At 37.1% G+C, this 24,005-nt stretch overlaps 1 protein-coding gene across 10 annotated transcripts in view; it reads right to left on the reverse strand.

Annotated features, from left to right (window-relative positions):
* The window catches only part of sei (seizure), a 367,275-nt gene that overhangs the window by 27,538 nt on the left and 315,732 nt on the right, over positions 1–24,005 (reverse strand). For 7 of the 10 annotated variants that reach the window (XM_069842943.1, XM_069842952.1, XM_069842945.1 and 4 more), the window contains 3 exons: positions 23,073–23,189; positions 14,629–14,950; positions 9,025–9,151 (listed from right to left, as the gene is read on the reverse strand). In XM_069842943.1, coding sequence (XP_069699044.1) covers positions 9,025–9,151; positions 14,629–14,950; positions 23,073–23,189 — 566 coding nt within the window. The remainder of the gene's footprint in view (positions 1–9,024; positions 9,152–14,628; positions 14,951–23,072; positions 23,190–24,005) is intronic. The other 3 variants (XM_069842951.1, XM_069842950.1, XM_069842947.1) reach the window with 1 other exon arrangement.

A 24,005-nucleotide genomic window follows, 5' to 3' on the forward strand; every position in this document is an offset into this window, starting at 1 on the left:
GTAATTACTAACATTAAGCTTTTGAGTTCTGTCCGCATGCACAGCAATTTTCCAAAATCGATTCGAATGTGCATTGCAGTGCCATCTATAGATAAGAATGTGTACTATGTCATGCCTATAAGTGCTCCAGTGTGAGCTGCATGGTGTTATTTGTCTATGGTGAAGAGGGAGGGTACTATACCGTTCGTTTGAACGACTCAACGACTCCGACTCATCACCACTGGTGACTGTTATTTCGGAACTGTTATTTGGAACATAGTATTTTTTCGGAACCGGAACCGTCGGAACTGTTCCGGGAAAAGAACAACTTCGCCCATCACTAGGGAGAAGAGGTTCTCCATTGTCTCGCTCCTTCTCAAAATATTCACGCAATCTGCATATATAAATTCATGACTTTGGCTCTTAAAAGAGCCGATTTTTTTCTTTTTCGATTCTGACGAACCACTGGCCATATTACTATAAGAATAATAAAGTTTACAGACACCGTAAATCGCTCAAGCACAAAACAACACCAACTACTTCATCTGTATTATAACACAAAGAACTAACGACTCGTTCGCCACGTGCTTCGCATAGAAAAAGAAGTGGCAACATGGTGCTAAATACATCAGACACTAACAATGAAAGACCTAGAGCAGCTATAATTACAAAATACTCACACGTACTACACCTACCTCAATATTGTACACCCGATTTGGTTTTAGTTTGTGTGAACTGGTGTGGAATTGAAATTTACATTTGTGGTGTTTACTGCGAACCAGGGCGTGATCTGACTGTTGAACTTAACGATCTTCAGCGTGTATGTGAGAAATTAAAGGGAAAACCTCTGTTTATCACAGGGGACATCAATTCAAAACACTGTGCATGGGGCAGTCCAGTGGATGATGCTCGGAGTAAAATGTTCTATGATCTTTTCTATGCTCACAATTTAGTTATTCTTAACGATGGGATTATTCCAACATATAGGTGTAGCAATTCCAGCAGCTTTTTAGATGTTAGTGTCTGTATCACCAACCATCCAGCCAGTTCTTTTGATTGTTCCCAATACAAGAAAATAGTCATCACAATATCCAAAATCAACTATGGGTGAACTTACCATTTACCAACAAAACCTGCACAAATCACTTACGCCTACTCAAGAACTGGTTCATAACGCAAATTTTTCATCCAGTACAATAGACAACAAAATTAAATTACTTTGTGTTCAAGAACCCAATACCAAACGAAACCGTGCTTCTGGATTTGGCTCTAATACCTTCATATTCGAACATAATAATAATGAAACTCTAAATAATCAGGGCAATAACATAAGGACAGCAACACTAACAAGACACAATAATGTTATTAATCTTATTCAGTACTGCACCCCTGACAGAGTAGTGGTATGCGTTGATCTTTTCGGTCAAGATATATATGTCTGTAATATCTATTGCGACCCGGACTGTGACTTCACGCAGATACTGAATGAGTTGGAGGCTATTTGCTCAGATCTTAAGGGAAAACATATGTTAATTGTAGGGGACATCAACGCCAAACATCATGCTTGGAATAGTCCTGTTAGCGATTCTAAAGGAAAGCAATTCTTTGATTTCTGTTGCTCACACAATTTAGCTATCCTGAACACTGGCAACAAACCTACCTTCAGACGCAACAACTCCACGAGTTTCATCGACGTGAGTGTATGTAGTCATTCTCTAACACCATTCATCGTAGAATGGAAAGTTAGTGACTTTCACACAATGTCTGATCATGAATTAATCATAATCGACATAAAACTACAACCAAAGTTATATACTAATGCAGGAAGTGCACGCATTTACAAAACTAACAACGTCAAATGGTCGCGATTCCAAAGGGCAGCACGACTCAAACTGCGTCGAACATCCATAAACATTAATAATAGCAACACGCCGGAATCACTTAACTCAGCTATAGAACAACTGACTAGAAACATAACAGAACTATGTGAAGCTCATCTGCCAAAGAAATCTCAAACCGCGATCAAAAACTACTGGTGGACCGCAGAGTTAAACATAATGAGAAAACGAGTGTTAGCCAGCCACAGACGATACAAACGATGTAAATGTGAAACGCTTCGAATTAAATACGAGCAATTTTACAACAACATTAAAACTGATTACAAGAACAAAATTTTGCAGGCTAAAACTAAGGCATGGAAGGAGTTCTGCTCATCGCAAAGTCCACAAAACCCATGGGGGATAATTTATAAAATGTGTCGAAAACCCGAGAACTTCAACAGATCTCTCAATACTATCCAAACCGACAACGGGTTTACCTCTAATACATACGAAACAGCTAGTGTCCTAATCAATAAATTCTTTCCTGATGATTCTATAGACACGGATGTGCACAAGCGTACCAGACTTGAATCCGAGCTGTCACCTGACACGGAAGATGAACCACAATTCACAGCAGAAGAGGTAGAGAGGGCAATAAAAAAAAATTGAATGATAAAAAAGCACCAGGGATTGATGCAATCTCTGCCAATATAATTAAAAATGTACATACGAGCTGTGCCGATCTCTTTGTGAGTATTTTCAATAAATGTATGTCATTGCAAGTCTTTCCTGACTGCTGGAAAATCGCAAATGTTAAAATAATACCAAAACCGCACTGTCATAACCGAACAGCAAACGCCTATCGGCCTATCTGTCTGCTACCTGTTATGGGAAAACTCTTGGAGAAACTTATTATAGATAGAATTATGTATAACTTGTATAATACAGATATGTTAAAAGGGAATCAATATGGGTTCACACCGCAAAAATCCACAGAAGATGCAGTGCTTCATGTTGTGAACTGGGCAAATCAAACTCTAAGACGTCGGCAGTTCGGATTACTCATATCACTGGACATTTCGGGGGCATTTGACAACGCTTGGTGGCCTAAAATTATGTCTCAACTGAAGAAAAAAGGTTGTCCTAGAAACCTATATAACCTAGTCAAAAATTACTTTAGCAATCGCAAAGTACAACTCACGATAGGAACTACTACTCTAATGAAAGACGTTAATAAAGGATGTCCCCAGGGTTCCTGCTGTAGTCTAGGGCTTTGGAATATCTTATATGACGACCTGCTACAGATGGATCTGCCAAATGATTGTCAATTAATAGCATATGCTGATGACGCTCTCGTCCTAATAACAGCTGACAATATAAACTGTATTGAAAACAAAGCCAATGAAACGCTGACTTCCATATCCAAGTGGGGAAAAGACAACAAACTGCAGTTCAACCCTCTTAAGACAAAAGCCTTGCTGATTACAAGGAAAAGAAATTACGACCTACCACACATACAGATGGACATGAAGGATATCGACATAGTAGAGACACTCTTGTATTTATGCGTCACTCTCGACAAACGTATGTCTTTTAAGGCACATATTGATTCACTAGTCACTAAATCACACCAGTTTCAATCTGCTTTGCATAGGGCCACCAGACCAACCTGGGGTCTTAGTCCTGATATATTGCGAACAATATATCATGGCGCTTTCGAACCATTGATATTATACTGTGTCTCGGCATTTCAAAATATACTTCACAAAAAGTGGGTTCAAAATAAATTAATACAAATCCAGCGTGGATTCATTCTACGAATCACGAAGGCTTACAGAACCACATCGACAGACGCAGCCCTAGTGATCGCGGGTATACCACCATTGTTTTTAACAGCCATGGCTAAAGCTGAAATCTCTAACGTGAAAAGAAATGGGATATTTATAGAACAAGAATCATATCTTGAGGTGGAAAAAAGATCACATTTTCAATTAACTGGTCATCCGAAAGATTTTCACCGTGCATCAAATACATGTACAGATCGACATGAATACAACATCTATACTGACGGCTCTCGGTTGCAAAAGGAGAACGACGTCACCTTGGTGGGCTGTGCTTTTGTTACCTACTACAACACTACTGAAGTCCACTCTGCCACGTTCCGCCTGGCGCCCATGTGCTCCGTGTTCCAAGCAGAACTATTTGCCATCTTGCAAGCAGTGAAATGGAGCATTACCAACGGGATTGACTCATGTATTCACAGCGACTCTCAATCTGCCTTACAAACCATTGACGATAAATACAACTTGCATTCTATAGCCGTCGAAATTAGATCCCTAATAATTAAATTTGAAGGTCGTATTTGCTTAATGTGGGTGCGCGGCCACACAGGTACTGAAGGAAACGAAAGAGCGGATACATCAGCCTCAACCAACTCAGAATATAAATATTCCACCTGTCCTATTTCATACATCAAGCACACAACTACACTCAAGTGGAATACATACTGGAACTCTAGTGTTAAAGGCTCTGTGACCAAGAAATTATTCTTTCCCAATGTACAAGACAGACTATGTTGCAGTCAGTTCTCAACCGACTTCTTTTACACCCAATTTATGACCGGCCATGGAAAATTCGGTTCCTACTTTGAAAGAAAGTGCAGAAGAATCTCTGTGCATATGCAAAGAGAATCAGACTGTTGAACATTTGATTTTTCACTGTCCAGTGTTCGAAAGGAAAAGACACTTTTTAAGATATCATATCTCGGATTGCAATTTAAATTACTCCACACCCCTTTACCATTTTCTTAGAAAAAATGTTGTTACAAACAATTCACAGAGTTTATACACCACATCCACGCAAGACTGTAGCTGTTAATTGTATATAAATTAATGATGTTATAAAATCCTAATGCACTATGAAAAAACAAGGTGTCTATCTTTGAGACATAATAATAGTAATGACAACAATAACTATGTTTGTATTATAGATTTTACTATTGTTGAGTATTTGATGACAGGTATATAGTTTGTAACCATAAGTAATTTTGTTTTTATTTTTTCTTTACTATCGCAAACCAACTATATAATAGGTGATTTATTTGTAACTACGCCAATTCTGTGCATTATCTCATTAATATTGCTTAAAATTAGGAAAAGATCACAAATTAATGTAATAATCTTGCAATTTCTCTACACCTTCGATTATAATTTCTAATTTTATTTCATTTTGTTTTAACTGAAAGTAATTATTGCATAACGTATTTAGTATTGTTTACCGTCTCTTAATTAGTGTATTTATATTGTAACTATGATTCACACCTACTATTAATTCTTTAAAATTGTGTATTATCACTACATAATGTATTTCACATGTAACAAACTACAACCCTAATATACCAAAGGTAAACTAGGGTTTCAATATTTGGATAACAATAATAATAATAAATACATCAGACGCTCATAGCTAGTTGGTTCTAGCAGACAACTTTAACATCTAGTGCCCGCCTCTCTCCCAGCATTGCAAACTGCGAATGAATTAATCTTCGCATATCAGAACTCAAGTCTTGTAACAGCAAATTACAATAGAATTAAAAACATTACTTTAAACCGAACCAGAGTGTTTTAAGGTTAAAATGTAGCAGAATAGTTTCATTCACAGTGGAATTTCGAGGTTCTTTTCACAACTTCAAAACGCCACAGGTTGGCAATGCTGGTCACTATCTTCCTCTCTCGTTCTCTCTTCTATTTCCAAGAGAAATGTCAGAGCCGGAGACTGGCCGGTTGTAGTTTAGTAAGGCTCATTTGAAAGTGTTTTGTTAACAATTATGACAGGAAAAATATTAGTTGCTAATGACCCACCATGTGCATCAGGAGAGCGACAGAAAATGAGTGTCTAGGAGGTGCAGAGATCAACAATCTATGGGATGTATGTATTACCAAGGTGTGAATTAAGATTTCTGATAGAATCCTAGATAGAGAATACCAGGGACGATTTCTCAGGGCATGCTATGCTTGCTGCGCAAGTCCAATATTTTCGTAGAATGTGTATTTCTCAAAATGGCGTTACGTACATTAACATTTATTTTTATTTTTGGAATACTGTATAGGCGTAATACCACCCGCAGGTTGCACACCGCAAATGTCGCAACGCTTGCTCGTTTCTCGGAGCTACAGGAAAGACGTAGAAACAGCGAGAATATGATGCGCGCGCAAGTGCCTTCCTCCTTGGTCCGTCCTAGGCGCACATGCTTCTGTTATGTGTTGTTTGAAGCTCTGGTCCGAGAGCTACACCAACAACTATTTAACGTTACACAGGCCAGTACTGACAGCGTGAATGTGCTGTGATTTGCGAGTGCAATGTAATTGTATGAGCGGAATGCATGTGTTAGCTGCTGCATGTATTATTAATTCTTAAACATTAATTTGAAGTACTGCAACGAGTTCGGAATTGTGTGTTATTGAAAGCTTATTATTAAATCCATTTTCCCGAAGGACTATTCAAGAGAAGACAGACATTATAGAGAATATGTGCGCTCGTTCAGTGCAGCTCAATACAATAATGTGCATTGGTTGGCAGGGTAAAAAAACTAAATAAACTGTTTTGTTGGCCATGTTTGTTATATTATATCGAACTTCTACATCTGATAGGCAATATGATCCATGACTCATAATGATTTCATAATTATAAAATAAATTATTTATGTGGGTCTGATTATTTTTATTATTTATGAATTATTATATCCTTCCACTTCCCCTATGAATAAAAGAGCAAGCCTGACTTTCGTGACTAGCATTCACCCCTGGAGAATACCGTACATAAAATTATTATCATCCTCATTCGATACGGCTCAACGCTTGGTTGCACTGAGTTGCTTGTCCTGCATCTTGATTATAATAATAATTATATCCGTGAACAGGCTTAAGATAGGATGTGTAATTCCTAAGTTATTGATTGTTGTCAGCTTGAAGGTGATGATAATACATCAATATTATTTTTTTGCTTACTTTATACTGTACTCTATAAAGTATACTCATATTAAAACAATTTTATTTTGTGAGACGGACAGAAGTTATCCCTGGCAGGGATGTTAATACGAATTTATGAGGGGGAGATAGCTTTCCAACAGGGGAGAAATCTTCCCTATCTCCCCTGTGTATTAACTTACACTTCAGAAAATGGACATCGTCGACATTCAAGAAATGTTCAAAGCAAACCATTAACTTGCACCATAAACACCGAATGAAAAATGACGCGCAACAGTGATCACAAAGGTTCGCACCATCAAGATTGACGGCGAACTTCTTGGGAGTTATAAACCATTCAAGATGTTCAGCTAGGTATCCACTCTTAAGGAATGCATATAGAGTCATATTGGTATAACGTGGTGACGAGAACTGATGCAATGTGATGGCATGCAACCGAATGGAAAACAGTCTGTCGTAGAGTTTATCGTGAAACTGGCTATCCTTTAAGGGGAATTGGACGTTATCACATGCAAAGTAATGGTAAAAATAGCCTATCTTCAAGCAGTCATAAATGTAATACTATTTATCACAGCTATTTCATTTTTTTAGTGATGTATGTATACACTTTAAACTTTAAAATGAAAAAAGAATGGTTAATCTAGTATAAATCTTACCCTTAAATTAATTTTTGAATTTAAACATATGTTTTATATAAATTCACTACATACCTGTGATTAGGTACACTCTATTCACTTATCATAGCACACATTGAATTAAAATTTTGGCCACGTACTGCTAACAGATACTAAAACATACCATACTAAAATTATTAAAATATCTGTAATATTATGGGCATAGGGCTTATACTAATCTTCAATTTTTTAAAATCTATTGACGGTGATGATTACTATAAGCCCTATGCCCATAATATTACAGATATATGAATAATTTTAGTAGGGTATGTTTTAGTATCTATTAGCAGTAAGTGGTCAAATTTTCAATTCAATATGTGTTATAATAAGTGAATAGAGTGTACCTAATCACAGACATGTAGTGAATTTACAAAAAAAATTGTGCTTAATTAAAAAAAATTAATTTAAGGATACAGATTTACTTTAGAGTCACCATTCTTTTTCATTTTAAAGCTTAATATGTATACACACATAGCTAACAAAAAATGAAAGACCACTTATAAATAGTAGACTATTATATTTATGACTGCTAGAAGATAGGCTATTTTTACCATTATTTTGCATGCGATAATGACCAACTCCCCTTAAAGGTGTATCTGCAGATGATGTGGTAATATGTTTTATGCTCGACCATGCCGAAATGTAGTAATTATATACCTGGTAGGAGACCTTTAATGCATGTCATTAAAGTACACCTACTCATTAAAGGTCAGGTCTTTCAGCCAATAACGACTCAGGTTATAACTGTTCAGCCAATGACAGGTCAGCTTTCTACCGTTATAAAACCGCAAGTATCGATTATTCTCGGATATGCATTCGAAAGAGAATTAGCGAAAAGTCACGAAGGCTGGAAATCCAATACTGTCGCAGAAGGTTATGTTCTGTTACTATAATAATTAGCGTTAATTATAAATAATATTCAAATAAATTCAATTTGTCATCTCGTTTTTCAATGTCTAATTTAATTTTAATGTTATCTCTGTAGGTTCTTATGGCCTAGCAAGGTTAATGTGGATATCTGTTCCTCGGAAAAAATCAATACTTTCGCGTCTGCGCAGATCTCACAACATACGGAACATTGCTCCAGGTCAGATACAATTGAAATTGATAATATTAAGTTAGAAATATGGTCGAGCATAAAAAGTCGTATGAAACTCGCCTATAATGGTAATTAAGAAGCTCGTATGAAAATTATGAAACTCGCTTGCGCTCGTTTCATAAATATCCACACTCACTTCTTAATTACCTTCATTATAGGCTCGTTGCATAATGTACTATTATAGACACGGAAAAAAACAAACATCCGGAGGCTCTAAAGGAGTATGAAATAGTAGCATTGCTGTGGTGCCATGTGAAACCTACAATTTAGTTCTTGGCATCGAAACCAACTACTCAGACCGTCCACAGCGCCACTATTCTGTGGCTATGGCTGCGTCTGAAGGCACTCATTGATATCCATTATTAACAAGTGGCAGTGTTTCAGCAGTGCTTCTAGAAGTGGCGTCATTGGAGGGGCTCTAAAGTGAAAAGCAAAATGATAGAAACAGACAAATGCTACACGATTACCTCTCTGTAATCAGGCATCATGGAGGATCCCGAAGACTCCGAGCTGCGTACAGTATGTTGCTGCTGCAGGATGGTGAGGATGAGCCGGACGTCACTAGCAACTGAATGCTCCAACGACTGCAACTGTCTGTAATACAGTCCATGGCAATTATTTATTTATTTATTCTGATAGAGTTAAGGCCATGAGGCCTTCTCTTCCACACTACCAGAAGTGAAATACATAATGAAACAATGACAAAAATAGTAAAGTATCTATACTAATAATAAATCTGTAAGCGAAATTTTTCTGGTAATTTTCGATTTTCCAAAAATAATTGCTGTTAACATGTATAATTAATTATCCTGAAACCGAAAATCGCTTTCTTGAAATTTTTGTTTGTATGTCTGTCTGTCTGTCTGTATGTTTGTTACCTTTTCACGCGATAATGGCTGAGCGGATTTCGATGAAAATTGGAATATAAATTAAGTTCGTTGTAACTTAGATTTTAGGCTATATGGCATTCAAAATGCTTTATTTAAAAGGGGGGTTATAAGGGGGCCTAAATTAAATAAACCGAAATACCTCGCTTATTATTGATTTTTGTGAAAAATGTTACATAAGAAAAGTTTCTTTAAAAATAATTTCCGATAAGTTTTAACCCAGGCAAAATTTTGATAGGACTGATACTTAAGTCTGTCTATCTGTCTGGATGTTTGTTACCTTTTCACGCCATAATGGCTGAACGGATTTCGATGAAAATTGGAATATAAATTAAGTTCGTTGTAACTTAGATTTTAGGCTATATGGCATTCAAAATACTTTATTTAAAAGGCGAGTTATAAGGGGGCCTGAATTAAATAAACCGAAATATCTCGCTTATTATTGATTTCTGTGAAAAATGTTACATAACAAAAGTTTCTTTAAAAATGATTTTTGATAGGTTTTATTCTCTGAAAAATTTTGATAGGACTGATATTTAGGATATACAAGAGTTTTAAAATAACAATACAACACATTTCCACCGCCGCTTCAGATTATAGTTTCGTTGTTCATAAACATGCTACATGACCACAGATGTTAAGGAGTGAATAAAATAAACTTAACAAAAAAAAAAAATGCACAGTAAGGTTAACATAAAAATGATCTTCGTACACAATCAACTCTATTAATTTGGAGTGATTTGTTAAAGGATGCATTCAAGACTAATTTAGAAAAATGTTAAACGAATTATCTTGGCACCAAATGAGTGGTCTCTGAACCAAAATGATAGCATTTTAATTATTTAAATAGAATTTAAATTAAGTAGCATATTAAACAATTTATTCTTCTATCAAACACGAATGTTCCCTGGACCCAATGTTCTATTTTAATTATGTAATTACTTTATATTTATTTCTAATAAGTGCAGCGGAGCGCACGGATACAGCTAGTAATTAAATATAAAAATCATTTTCATGCACATTAACAAGCCTGCATAGGCTATAATGAAATATTAACTGAACATGATACATAATTAAGTTATTTACAATTCATATCCTAATTCTACTTTATACAGTACCAGTATACATTTTGAACACGTACATAAAGTGCAGGAAATCATGCGATAGAATAGGGGATAACTTTAGACGTAAATTTCCTAACAGTCCAAAGTAGGCCTAAAGTAAAGTAAGGTTTAAAGTAAAGTAAAAAATAAAGTAAAGATGAAATAAAATAAAGTGATGCAAGGTAAATTAAATTAACACTGATAAAATTTCCAACTTTTTATTGTGTTACCTGGCGACTAGTTTCGAAGTCTTGTTCTTCATTGTCCCCAAAGCCTAGGCCTTGACGAGGCTTTGAACAATGAAGAACAGGACTTCGAAACTAGTCGCCAGGTAAATGCTAAATAGTAACATAGTAAAGACGTTGGAAATTTAATCAGTTATGTGTTAGAAGTGCACCTACACAGAAAAATGAAGACTTAAATTAAATTTAAGTAAAGTGAAGTGAAGTAAAGTGCAGTAATGTAAAATAAAATAAAATGAAGTGATGGAAGGTAAGGTAAAAGTAAATTAAACTAATATAAGTGAAGTGAAGTATGGTAATGTAAAATACAATAAAATGTTGCAAGATAAGTTAAATTAAATGAAATTAAAGTGAAGTGGAGTAAAGGAAAGTAGCCTAACGTAAAATAAAATAAAGTGATGTACAGTAAGATAAATTGAATAGAAGTGAAGTGAAGTAAAGTACCGGTAATGCAATATAAATTGAAATAAAGTGATGTAAGGTAAGATAAATTAAATTAAAATGAAGTGAAGTAAAGTAATGCAAAGCAAAATAAAATGATGCAAGGTAAATTAAACTAAAATGAAGTAAAGTAAGAGAAAGTAATGTAAAATAAAATAGAATGGAGTGGTGAACAGTAAGGTAAATTAATATATATATATATATATATATATATATATATTTTGATGTACCGAAGTACATATGATATTTCCATGCAGATGTTCTGCGTCATCATATGATGAAAGAGTGATGGAAAGGAGAAAAATTCTCTCCGGTGCCGGGATTTGAACCCGGGTTTTCAGCTCTACGTGCTGATGCTTTATCCACTAAGCCACGCCGGATACAACCCCGACGCCGGTTAGAATCGTCTCAGATTAAGCTCCATCTCTTGGGTTCCCTCTAGTGGCCGCCCTCTGCACTACGTCATAGATGTCTATGAACGCAGGACCGAAGGCCATACATGTGTTGAGGTGCACTCGAATGAGTGACTGGTTGGCCGGGATCCGACGGTATAGGCGCCGTCTTAAATCACAAAGTGATTTTATTACGCATATCATATATATTTTGATGTACCGAAGTACATATGATATTTCCATGCAGATATTCTGCGTCATCATATGATGAAAGAGTGATGGAACGGAGAAAAATTCGAGTGCACCTCAACACATGTATGGACTTCGGTCCTGCGTTCATAGACATCTATGACGTAGTGCAGAGGGCGGCCACTAGAGGGAACCCAAGAAATGGAGCTTAATCTGAGACGATTCTAACCGGCGTCGGGGTTGTATCCGGCGTGGCTTAGTGGATAAAGCATCAGCACGTAGAGCTGAAAACCCGGGTTCAAATCCCGGCGCCGGAGAGAATTTTTCTCCGTTCCATCACTCTTTCATCAAGGTAAATTAAATTAAATTAAATTAAAGTGAAGTGAAGTAAAGCAATCTAAAATAAAATATAATAAAGTGATACAAGTTAAGGTAAATTAAATTAGAGTGAAGTGAAATAAAGTACTGTAAAATGTAAAGTAAGGTGAATTAAAGTGAAGTGAAGTACTAATGAAAAGGAAAGTAAGGTAAGGTAAGGTAAAGTACAGTACAATAAAATAATGTAAAGTAAAGTAAAGTAAAGTAAGGTGAAGTAAAGGGTATGCAACTAATCCTCAATCTCTACATGAACTAAAAGAAAACATTTGAACAGAAATTAATGTCGAAGAACTGACATATGTAAATGATAGTTTCTGAAGAAGACGTAGATTGCGCATGACGCAAAATGAGCAACATTTTCCGTATCTTCTGTGAGAATTAATTAATGAATTTATTTATTTAATATGTAGTACGCCGTAACTTTACAGAGGGTAGCGTAAGGAAATGCCAGTGAAGCATTTTAGTGCTTTGAGTTCACAAAAGGAGATGCTGATAGTTGTAACGGGGTCGCATCGGTAAGCGACAGACTTGCAAACTGATATCATGGATAAATACATAATAGGATGCGAAACTGCGGTCAGCACCATCTGGCGGCGGGGGGCTGAAATAAGATGATCAGCGCCCAACATCGTAGGTAGTGAACATTAGAACTACGTGTTGGGTACATTATCCAGAGTTCTCTATTTATCCATTTGAGATATTGTTCGAGGAGACAAGATGGCAGACAGAAACTTGTTAATAAGTGAACATAAAGTGATACTACGTGTGTGTATAAGCAGTGATGTTTATGGACGTTGTAAAAATAGTGTTGTTGAATGTATTGTAAAGTAATAGTAATGTAATAAATTGAACTATCTAAGTAGTTCTTGCAGAATTTTCCATTGCGCTGTACAATAAATACCCAAAGAATACAATCCCAATTATCTAACCTTTTGCTTTATTTTTTGTCTCTGTCTGGTTATATTTTAATTGGGTAGTGTAAAAGAGATCGTCTCTTTTATCTTCCTGTTGGCTCCGGTAAGAATTTTCAGTAGAAGATGCTGTGAGGAATAAAAATGTAAATGTTTTATTTTAAATTGGGTTAGTTTTGAATATCGATGAGGGTGGGAGGGAATACTTTCTGCACAGTTTCATATTTTCGTCACCAGGTGCACTGCTAAATGCATGGAGTAATTAGTTACTCTTTTCGCTACTAGATGCGCTGCTAGATGTAATAACGCCCCTCCTCCCAACAGGTGGCAGCAAGATCAATTTCTACAACAGCGCCTGTAGTATGTGTTACGGGAAACTCAGTAAGTTTCGCATCGTATTATATATTCATCCATGCTGATATGTTAAAGTATTCTGACTTTACCTTCTCCCCACTACTGTATAGAGGAAGTTCAGCACATTAATACAATATATTAATGATATGAAAAGATAATTTGTGCGAGATCGTGCGTATTTGCTTGGTTTCCGCACAAAACCAATCCGCGGAAAGTCTAAAATTCCACATTCAGTATTCCCAACCTAACACACATAACAATTTCCCTCTTCTTACAGCTTAAGTGACATATTGATTTTACTGCTTTAGGCTTTTAACATATTATTTTTAGAGACGTTCAATATAGTAATAATTATAAATTGGAAACTTACCACTGCAATTTCACCTAAATTGCACTATTAATTATTGTTTTTAAATATTTGCAAAAATTAAGTAAACTCTACAACACCACAAAAATTACTGCGTTTGTAATGCAAGTAACATTAAGAAAGCCGTGAAAAAATCAATAAGATTCCAGATGTCGATGTTATTACTGCAATATGTTATATAAATAATATTGTTAAAATATTATCATTACATAACCTTACCGTTTGTTTTAAGTTCGCATTTATAGACTGGGGGGGGGGGAAAGACAGACGTATATCACGGCCTTCTGGAATATAGTAAACACAGCAAACATTTTATAGCAACAATTTGAAGATAGATATTTTAGTTTTTAAAAGTTGCCGTCATTGAACAGAGACCAATATGGAGATTTCATTGCAACTAATTAGAAATTCCTCTTTCAGGTATGTAATAAACGATCTTCGCACAAAATAATGTACGATAAACGAGCTCTTGTAACGCATATTACTATGAAGGCTGACACTTATGTACCATTCATGTTCCTGTTAAAAAAAAGCGCCTTTAGTATGTGTTACGGGAAACTCAGTAAGTTTCGCATCCTATTATATATTCGTCCATGCTGATATTTTAAAGTATTCTCACTTTACCTTCTCCCCACTGCTGTATAGAGGAAGTTCAGCATATTAATACAGTTTATTAATGATATGAAAAGATAATTTTCAGACTTCAATTGAAATGTATGCACTCAAAGCAGAATGCTGACGCTCATTATGTGGAGAAAGTCTTGTAGCGATTGTTACTGATAAAAGTTTCGAGGGCAGCTTACTCACCTGCCAAGCTGTTCTATCCTATCGTACACATCAAAGTCTCGCCTGGGGTCCGCCCACTGGTGTGGGGGTGGGGGAGGTTGCGGTGGTAATACTGAAGGGTGTGGGTAGGTCTGGATGCTGTCTGAGGTTTGTGTGAGGGGGGCCTGGGGGGCACTGGAATGTACGGGGGGCGAGGGTGTCGTGTAGTAGGACGAGCCAGTGGCGTGACTCAGGGCGGAGTGTGGTGGCTGCGGTCGCGGTGGCACTTGGAGGTTCTCCTCCTGAGGAGGAGCCGATGACTGACGTCGGCGCAGGTGAGGCGTGGACAACCCGACGCCCGACACTGAAAGCAAACGATTATCAAGATTGGCAACTCTGTTCTGATGTTCACGAGCCACACTAATTGGAATGAAGCATGTGCTGACAACCCAGACTGTGCTAGAGAGGGGAATGTATCTTCTTGTCCAGTAAGATTGTGTCACTTTACAGTCAGCACGGGAAGTTAATCTGCTCAAAAGAGTTCATAAACTAGTTCTGACAATTGTTAATAATGCAGGAGATATCACAGAATAGATTGAAATCGATCCTTTGCCGGAAGAGTATTTCAGAAATGTCCAATTGACAGAGCTTTCTTCCAGGGGCGTATTTTGCGGGCTACCGGCGGTAGCCCAAGGAAATTACAAAAGAAAAAGTTTATAATATAACATAATGTAATAATTTTGTATTATTAGTTTTACCATAGTAATTAAAATTAAAGTAATTGTTAGATATATTTTGTGTAATAATAGGGTCAGCGGTAGCCCAAACCCTTTAACCAGTATACGCCTCTGCTTTCTTCAAATAGTGGAACCAACTGATCAATTTTCAGAGCTTTCTTCAAACAATAGATGAAATTATTATGGAATTATGAAGTAGCATTAACTTAAATGACATTTTGATTCTGGTAAGATACTATGATTTAAGAAATTCTAATGGATGGTTCCGTCTTTGAACTTCAATAAAGATAAGTTAAACGACGGAACCATCCATTACGATTTCTTTTGAGTGAACAGTCATAAAGTAATGAATTCTGTTTTTTGCCTGATTTAATAATCTATGTAGGCTATGCAAAAACACATTTTTTTTTTAGTTTTAAGATGTTTTTATTAAAAGTACCAGGTCTCTTGGACCCTTGCCTTAAAAAAAATGATTTTATAAATTAAAATGTAAATAGGTTTTGTTAAAGAAAATTGATTACTAAGACCGTCAAAGACGGAAGTATTTGTTTGAATTTATGTTATGTCTCTTAGTAAAGGATTGGCATGATGAAGTAGCTTATTCCTGTATGTAATCAGTAGATCTTGAATATGAGCAACCAGGAAGGGTATATGAAGTTCACTGTAGAGTTTGACATTGCTCGTGAGGTAGTGTGCACCAGTGATTGTTCTGCAGACAGCTCTTTGAATTCCTTCCAGACTCTTCAGGTGGCGAGGATGAGCTTGGCCCCATCTCTCACAGCAGTAGTGGATGTATGATCTGATGACTGATGTATGCAGCAGGACTTTTGCTTTCCTTGAAGTCAGACTTTAGAGTGCCATGTATCTTTGAAATGCTTTGTCTCTTATGTTTTGAATGTGATGCCTGTAAGACAAACGTGTGTCTAGAAGTACTCCAAGATATTTAACTGATGTGGTAAAAGGTATTATTTGGTTTTGAATACTCAGTTGGTCTATGATCCTGGGAAAACGTTTAGTAAAGACCATCAATTGAGATTTTTCGCCGTTTACTTTTAACCTCCATTTGGTTGACCATTGTGTTAATATATTTAGGGCATTTTGCATGTTGACACAAGTTGCGTGAATATTAAAATGTCTGGTAAATATGACAGTGTCATCAGCATAGAGACTATGTAGGCAGTCCGGCATTGTAGGCATATCCTGGACATAAATAGAGTAAAGAACAGGTGCAAGAACAGATCCTTGAGGAACGCCAAAAAAACACCTTATACGATTCAAGTCTCACTGTACATTTTCTTCCAATAATTCCTTTTTCAGTTGCAGATGGCAGCATGGTGGTACAAAACAAAATGGTCGATATTGATATATGACCACCGCCTGCTTGAACGTATCCAATCGCTGCTTATACTGCCTGCTCATTTTTTAAAGATCTTTTCATTAAGAGTACCAAGTCTCTTGGACCCTTGCCTTTTACAAAAATATGATTATACAAATTGAAATATAAAATAGGTTATATTAAAGGAAATTGATTAATAAGACCATCAAAGACGGAGGTATTTGTTTGAATTTATGTTACGTCTTTTAGCAAAGGATTGGTATAAAGAAGTAGCTTATTGGCCATAAGACCATTGTAACAACGTTTTCGCTGAAATGGTAGGTTGCAGCACCAAATATACTATGTTCATCCGTATGTCTGCTCCAAACTATGAAAGAAAAAGTTGTTGTATCTATTTTGTGCCAGTATGACATATTGAAGTGTGTTAGGAATAATAATCAGAAAAACTTGTGCATAAATTCGTGAAACTGTACTTAGTAATGTAAGAAAGTTCCACACAGAAAAACTTTTCCTGTTTTCTTTTTCTTTCTAGAACAAAGAATATAATGGATTAACGAAGAGGAGTAAGAAATTATTAGAGTCGCGAAATAAAGTAAAATTTAAATCCTATACTACAAACGTAAAGCATAGGACTTACATATATCCACAAGCGACTTCACTGGCTGTTAGGAGCTGCCATCTAGCGACAGTTTTTTGCTATTCATGTTGCATGTTTGGCCATTGAATGAGCAGGCAGTATAAGCAACTATCGGATGCACGGATGTGTTTGGGCAGATGGCATATACGCCGAACTGTTATTGAGTTCCTGACTGCAGAAGACGAGAGTTCGAGTTACATTCATGAACGAATGAAGAATGTTTATGGAGATATCACTGTTGAAGTTAGAATTGTTCAATGCTGGGCAAGACATTGTGGTAAAGCTGAGAAAAGACAAACTGACTTGTGTGATTCACAGAGGACTGGCTGGCTATCCACTGCAATGTTACAATAGAACATCCACCGAGTGAATGACATCTTCGGGCTGATCGTAAAAGTAATTTTGCTCCTCTTGTCTATCAGAAAGGATAGTGTGATAACTATTAGAAATCTTAACTCAGCAAAGGTGTGTGTATGATGGGTCCTTCGCTTGCTTACAGGTTATAAAAATGTAAGAAGAGCAATCGCCATAGAAGTCTTGTAAAGGTAAAAAAAAGGTAAAGGTATCCCCGTAACATGCCATGAAGGCACTTGGGGGCATGGAGGTAGAGCCCCATGCTTTCCATGACCTCGGTACTAGAATGAGGTGTGTGGTCGACACCACGCTCTGACCGCCTTTTACCCCCGGGAAAAATCCGGTACTCAATTTTATAGGAGGCTGAGTGAACCTCAGGGCCGTTCTCATAGAAGTCTTGTACCAGTACGAAGTTGGGAGGGAAGATTTCTTGTCGAATATTGTTACTGGTGACGAGATATCGGTCCATTACTTGAATCTGAGTACAAGAGGAAGTCAATGGAATGACTACTCAACATCGCAGAGTTTAGGAACACGTGATCGACTGAAAATCTCATGACCTCCGGGTTTTGGATAAGAGTCCATTCCTTGGAGTAGGGAGCTACAATAAACTGTGACCACTACATCGAAGCATTGCAGAAGATTCAGGATGGAATTCTTACATGGAAAATTCTGGAAAATATGCTCCTTCTGCACGATAATTCCAGGTCGAACATCAGCACAACACCACCGAGAAAATGGCAAAATTTGGATGAACCTACTTGTCATATCTAGCATACCAGTACAGTTCCAATCTTGCACCATCAGAATTCCGTCTCTTTGATCTGTCAAAAGAAGAACTTCGGGGATATCGTTTTGAGAATGAAAAGGCTCTGAGAACTGTCGTTAATGGTTAAAGGAGGACAATTAATTTTACCGTGCTGGCATACATGCCCTTGTTCAAAGTGGGGAGAAAAACTGTAGGAAAAGATGGAGAGTATATTGAGAATTGACTACGGTAGCAGTATATCTTAAAGAGTGAAATGTTCACTTGTTTTCCTTGTGGATGTCTGAGAAGCATTACCATCTGATTGTCCTTCGTAAAGGATTACTGTAACATATTTGCAATACAATATTTTCTGTCTTCCTGGAGATGTCACTCCTCAAACTAAAGGAAAACATCTCAGAGAAGTTCTCAGAAAACAATCATTCCAGTCATGGTGCCAGCTCCCACATAAAGGCAAAGGTGTTTGTACATTTGAAGAATGCCCCAAAGCCAACTCCTGGATCTCCTCTAAAAAGTGTCTTTCGTCCTCGGGATACATCAATGCCATCAAGATGTCTTGCATCGTCACCGCAGTGAGATCTGTCCCTGGCAGAACCTTCAGTATTACCCGTTATCGCCATCCCGGCTGCAGCGAGACTGAAACACTTGGCCACGTACTGGGGCTCTGTAAGAAGGGAGAGCTACTGCGTAACAACAGACACCATCATGCCACCCTGCTAAGAAACAGAGGATGGGAAGTACATGAAGAGGTTCATTGCGTGTCTGAAGATGATTCTCATAGAAGAGTCGATATAATTGCCATCAATAGAAGAAAGCGATGGTCTTAGACCCTACGATTTGCTTTGAACGAGACACGAATCAGGCACTGAAGATAAATGATGACAAGCGAGCTAAATATGTACCTTGTCTTCCATACCTCAGTGAAAAATATGGCATTTCGCTTTACAACTGGGATGTTGCAGGCTTACTATTTGGAGCGAGGGGTGGTTTAACAAAATTTACATGTTAATATCCTTAAATCCTTTAAAATTACCTTTTATGAGGTTCAGAAGATTGTAATGGAAATTCTGAAGGTCTCTCTTCAAATTCTACACTATCATCTATATGTTAACACGTAAATTGTTGTTTTAATATACAAATCGAATCAGTATTTTGCTCGTTTCATTTCCCTTTATCTTTTATATTTTGTTAATTCCGGATCCTAGTGGTCAACCTCACTTGAGGACGGATGATTTGAAATCTTAGTCGTTCCCTCCACTCCACACACATTACAAATCAACCACCAATAGAAACCTAATATTCTCGTGAATGACAAGAAGTTAGAGGTACATAATTTGCAGCAATACGTAACAAATTAAAATATTTAACATTTTAATTACATTTTGTTACTTTTGATAAATAGCTTTTTTTTTTTTGTAAAAAAAAGAAACAGAAGATAATGATGGGAAAATTTACTACAAATCAAGTGTAGATATCTACATCACATCCATTCATTTGAAACAAAGTATTTACCTAAGTGAAACTATATCACTAAGAACAGTTGCTTTTTAACACTATACTGTTATTCAACTTTTGGGTTTTGTGATACATTCTGAGTTGTCAGTATTCCAACATCAATAATCCGACACATGCTAAGCATCAGTGTAGTTGAAAGGTTCCATGACCTGGTCAGTACACAGCTTACTGGGACATGCTTTGTACCTGATTTGGATTGGGTGAACAACAAACACAATGAGACAAATGTGATAGGTAAACATGCCCATGTGCGATATGTTGTTATATGCACAAGAATTGGATGAATATGTAACATATACAGAGTGTCCAAGGGGAATATACACATTTAAAAAACTTTTTTTTGAACAAATGAATAACACTTCTTAGGTATGTTTTTAACGTAATTCTAAATGCTACCCATTCCATTACACGTGCACCAATTATAGTGACAATTAGACCACCAGCCAAATAGTTTATGTGTGAAAGATAGATGGCACAATCAAATAAAAGTTTACAATGAAGAATTCTTCTCAGAACAGAATTCAGCGATGGATTTAGCAGTTAAAGGAAATGGCGAGTGATTAGTTTGGTTTCAAATAGATTAGATTACCCACCTTGATTACACAACTTTTACACTGTATCACTTCGGAATATATATACTGTATTTTTTTCAAGTGTTAAAATTAGGTACCGGTACCTTGTTGTTGACTAGTTTAAACCTGTTGTCGGTTATCTTCTGAAGATAACATACAACAGGTTGGTCCACATCTGTGGAGTAACGGTCAGCGCGTCTGGCTGCGAAACCAGGTGGCCCGGGTTCGAATCCCGGTCGGGGCAAGTTACCTGGTTGAGGTTTTTTCCGGGGTTTTCCCTCAACCCAATACGAGCAAATGCTGGGTAACTTTCGGTGCTGGACCCCGGACTCATTTCACCGGCATTATCACCTTCATATCATTCAGACGCTAAATAACCTAAATGTTGATACAGCGTCATAAAATAACCCAATAAAATAAAAAAAAATACAACAGGTTGGAACTAGTCAACAACAAGAAGGTACCTACATAATTTTAACACGTGAAAGAAATACAATATATATTCCAAAGATTAGATTAAATTATTACTGGTACCGGTACCTATTAGAGATATGAGGCTTTGAAGTCTTATTTGCACCAGATCCTTGGTCCTTATACACCTCTGAACTGAGTTCTTAGTTCTTTTCTTGTACAAGTTTTGGGACATTCGTACCAATATCTGAGAGAATGGGTCCAAAGAGATTCTATAATTTACTTTCAAGCGCCTCTCAAGAAGAATATGTCCCAGAGTATCTTTTAGATATGGTACATAGAATTTCGAATAAATCTACATGGACCATTCGAAAATTAGTGGCAACACTTTACTTAAAAAGAAACACTTAGGCCCAGTTTCACCAACCCTTGTCAAATATTAAACATGTTGTTAAGGCAGTTTAATAGTCAACTTAACGGAAGATACGTTTCATCAACTGTTGTTACTGCTAACATCATGTTAAACCCACTGTTAAATTAACATAGCATACTCCCGCAGTTAAATCCTTAACGTCCTGTTACAGCGTGAATCATGGCTGCCAGAGAACATAATTACACGCCGCATTATTATATGGAGATATATTCGCAGTGCAAACAATTAGCTGCAATCACTACTTCAGCATTTTTAGTTATTCAGAATAGATATGTTCATAAATACTAAAATGGTTCATATTAATATTAGCACTGCATCCGCAGTAAAGAGAAGATATGTACTTATTAACGTAAGCATTTCTGTGATTATTATTTCGTATTAATACTCAGATATAATTGCAGATTTTCAAAACGATATTTCTTTATTTCACTGACTTAACAGTTCCCATGTAATTATGACCAATGACATGTGAAGATATGTTAGATATACTGTATAACATATGAAAATAATGTTAACGCTTACCATTGTAGTATTCAGCATCACAATTATTTTCGTGTTCTATTGGTTCTATTTCATCCTGGATGATTGAAAGAATCTTCGTACAAATATCAACTTTGAGAGTGAAAGTACCACCGTCGGTTTTCAAATGTTCCACTGTATCTTGTGCATGACCCGTCTTAGCATTTCTTTTAATATTTTCATAACATTGATTTCTTTCATAGTTTGCGTTTTCACATCCAAATGGCGATTGAAAATATTGCGTTAAAGAGACCCATGCTCGTTCCTTTTTCCTAATTAAAGTTCCATCACTACGTTTGAGTTCAATTACATTCATATAATTGCTAGATCTACTAAAATAATTATATTTCTCATATGAGGTAAAATTACTGCTCCTTACACACACTCTTTTTCTCGATTTTCGTTGTAATTATGCTATCTCCAATACTTCCATAATGTAAAAAATACAATTCTCCGCTAAAACAAATGACTACACCAACTAAAGACACATTCAGTAAACTTTCATACAATCACTGCTTCTTTGATTCCTGTTACATTACTCTTTAACATCATGTTACCTAACCAAAGTACCTCAAATGGTTGGTGAAACACTATTACACTAACAGGATGTTTTATTTTTAACAACACGTTAGTTAACATGCTGTTAGCGTTATTTTAACAAAGTTTGGTTTTGGTGAAACTGGGCCTTGAATTTCAAAGACCTGCCAAATGTTAAACATGAGACTGCGGCGATAATATATATATATATATATATATATATATATATATATAGGATTTCACATCTTCACATTGAAGTTCTCTCAGTAGAGTTTGATGGATTCCTTTTGTATCTTTTCTCCTTACCTCAATCTGTAACCCAAAATCGTTGGCTTTATTGTATTATTGTTTTCAATTTCTTGTGTCACCGCTCTAATCACTCGCCGTAGTTAATAATGAATGATGAAACATTTCATCAATCATCATCATAAGAAACAGTTCTGTTCTGGACTTCTAATTGCACGCTGTTTTCTTTGCATAGTGGCAACATATTTTGGTTCTGCCATCCACAGTGCGTGCACACACTCACACGCATACAGCTGGCTAGTGATTTCTGCACTGAAATTGATGCCTGCGCATGTGTAGCGAGTGCATTATGCCGTACTGTCGCGCAATTCTTCACTGGACACTCTGCACATGCGGGACTTGAACCCGCGCGCTGATACGTACGGGGACTGTGCTGCTGCAGCAGGGGCTGACTCTCTCGAGGGTAGCAGTGCACCGTCACCGCAGGGGACCCACCACCGGCGTTCTGCTTCAAAGCCACCACCGTATTGGTCAAGCCACCTACAATAGCGCATTGCAATCCAAGCATGGGTCAGTACAAGCGTTCTGTAGCTTGTAGACCTATACAACTAACTACTGGCAGGCAGTTAAGAACAGTGTAGACCTACAGAAGCAATTATATTGTGGGTTTAATGAAGGTAGGGTTGCAGAGAACATCACAACTTTGATCGTCTTGGATTGGTGAAAGGATATGGGTTGCCGAAGGCTTTGATAATGCACTGAAAATTGAACAGTCACAAAGAAATAATACGAAGCGTGTCCATAAAGTAACTTTCCCACTCCTCCCACAGCTAGCAAACCATATGTTGCGCGTGTACGTGATAGAGTAATGTCCTGGCATGGCGCATGCGCTAGCGGAACTTCCCGAGTGCTCTCAGTAGCTTCGTTGCATTGGTTGAAGATGGACGTTCCTATTCCAGCTCCCGCAGTGTGTGAAGTGCGATCAGTGATAAAGTTTTTGAACGCACAGGGCTTAGCGCCTATTGAAATTGATCGTCAGTTGTGCCAGGTTTATGGGCAAGCAGATGGTGCGTAGCTGCTGTAGACAATTTTCAGCAGGACGTCAAAATGTGCATGACGAGGAGTGCAGTGGGAGACTAACCATCATCACAGACGACCTTGTGGAGCAACGCACCATCTGCTTGCTCATGATGTTAGGCCCATAGACCTGGCACAGGTGACGATAAATTTCAATCGGCGCTATGCCCTGTGCATTCAAAAACTTTATCACTGATCGCACTTCACACGGCGGGAGCTGGAATAGAAACGTGCATCTTCAACCAATGCAACGAAGCTACTGAGAGCACTCGGGAAGTT

This window comes from Periplaneta americana, chromosome 13 (genome assembly GCF_040183065.1).
Source record: "Periplaneta americana isolate PAMFEO1 chromosome 13, P.americana_PAMFEO1_priV1, whole genome shotgun sequence".
Lineage (NCBI taxonomy): Eukaryota > Metazoa > Arthropoda > Insecta > Blattodea > Blattidae > Periplaneta > Periplaneta americana.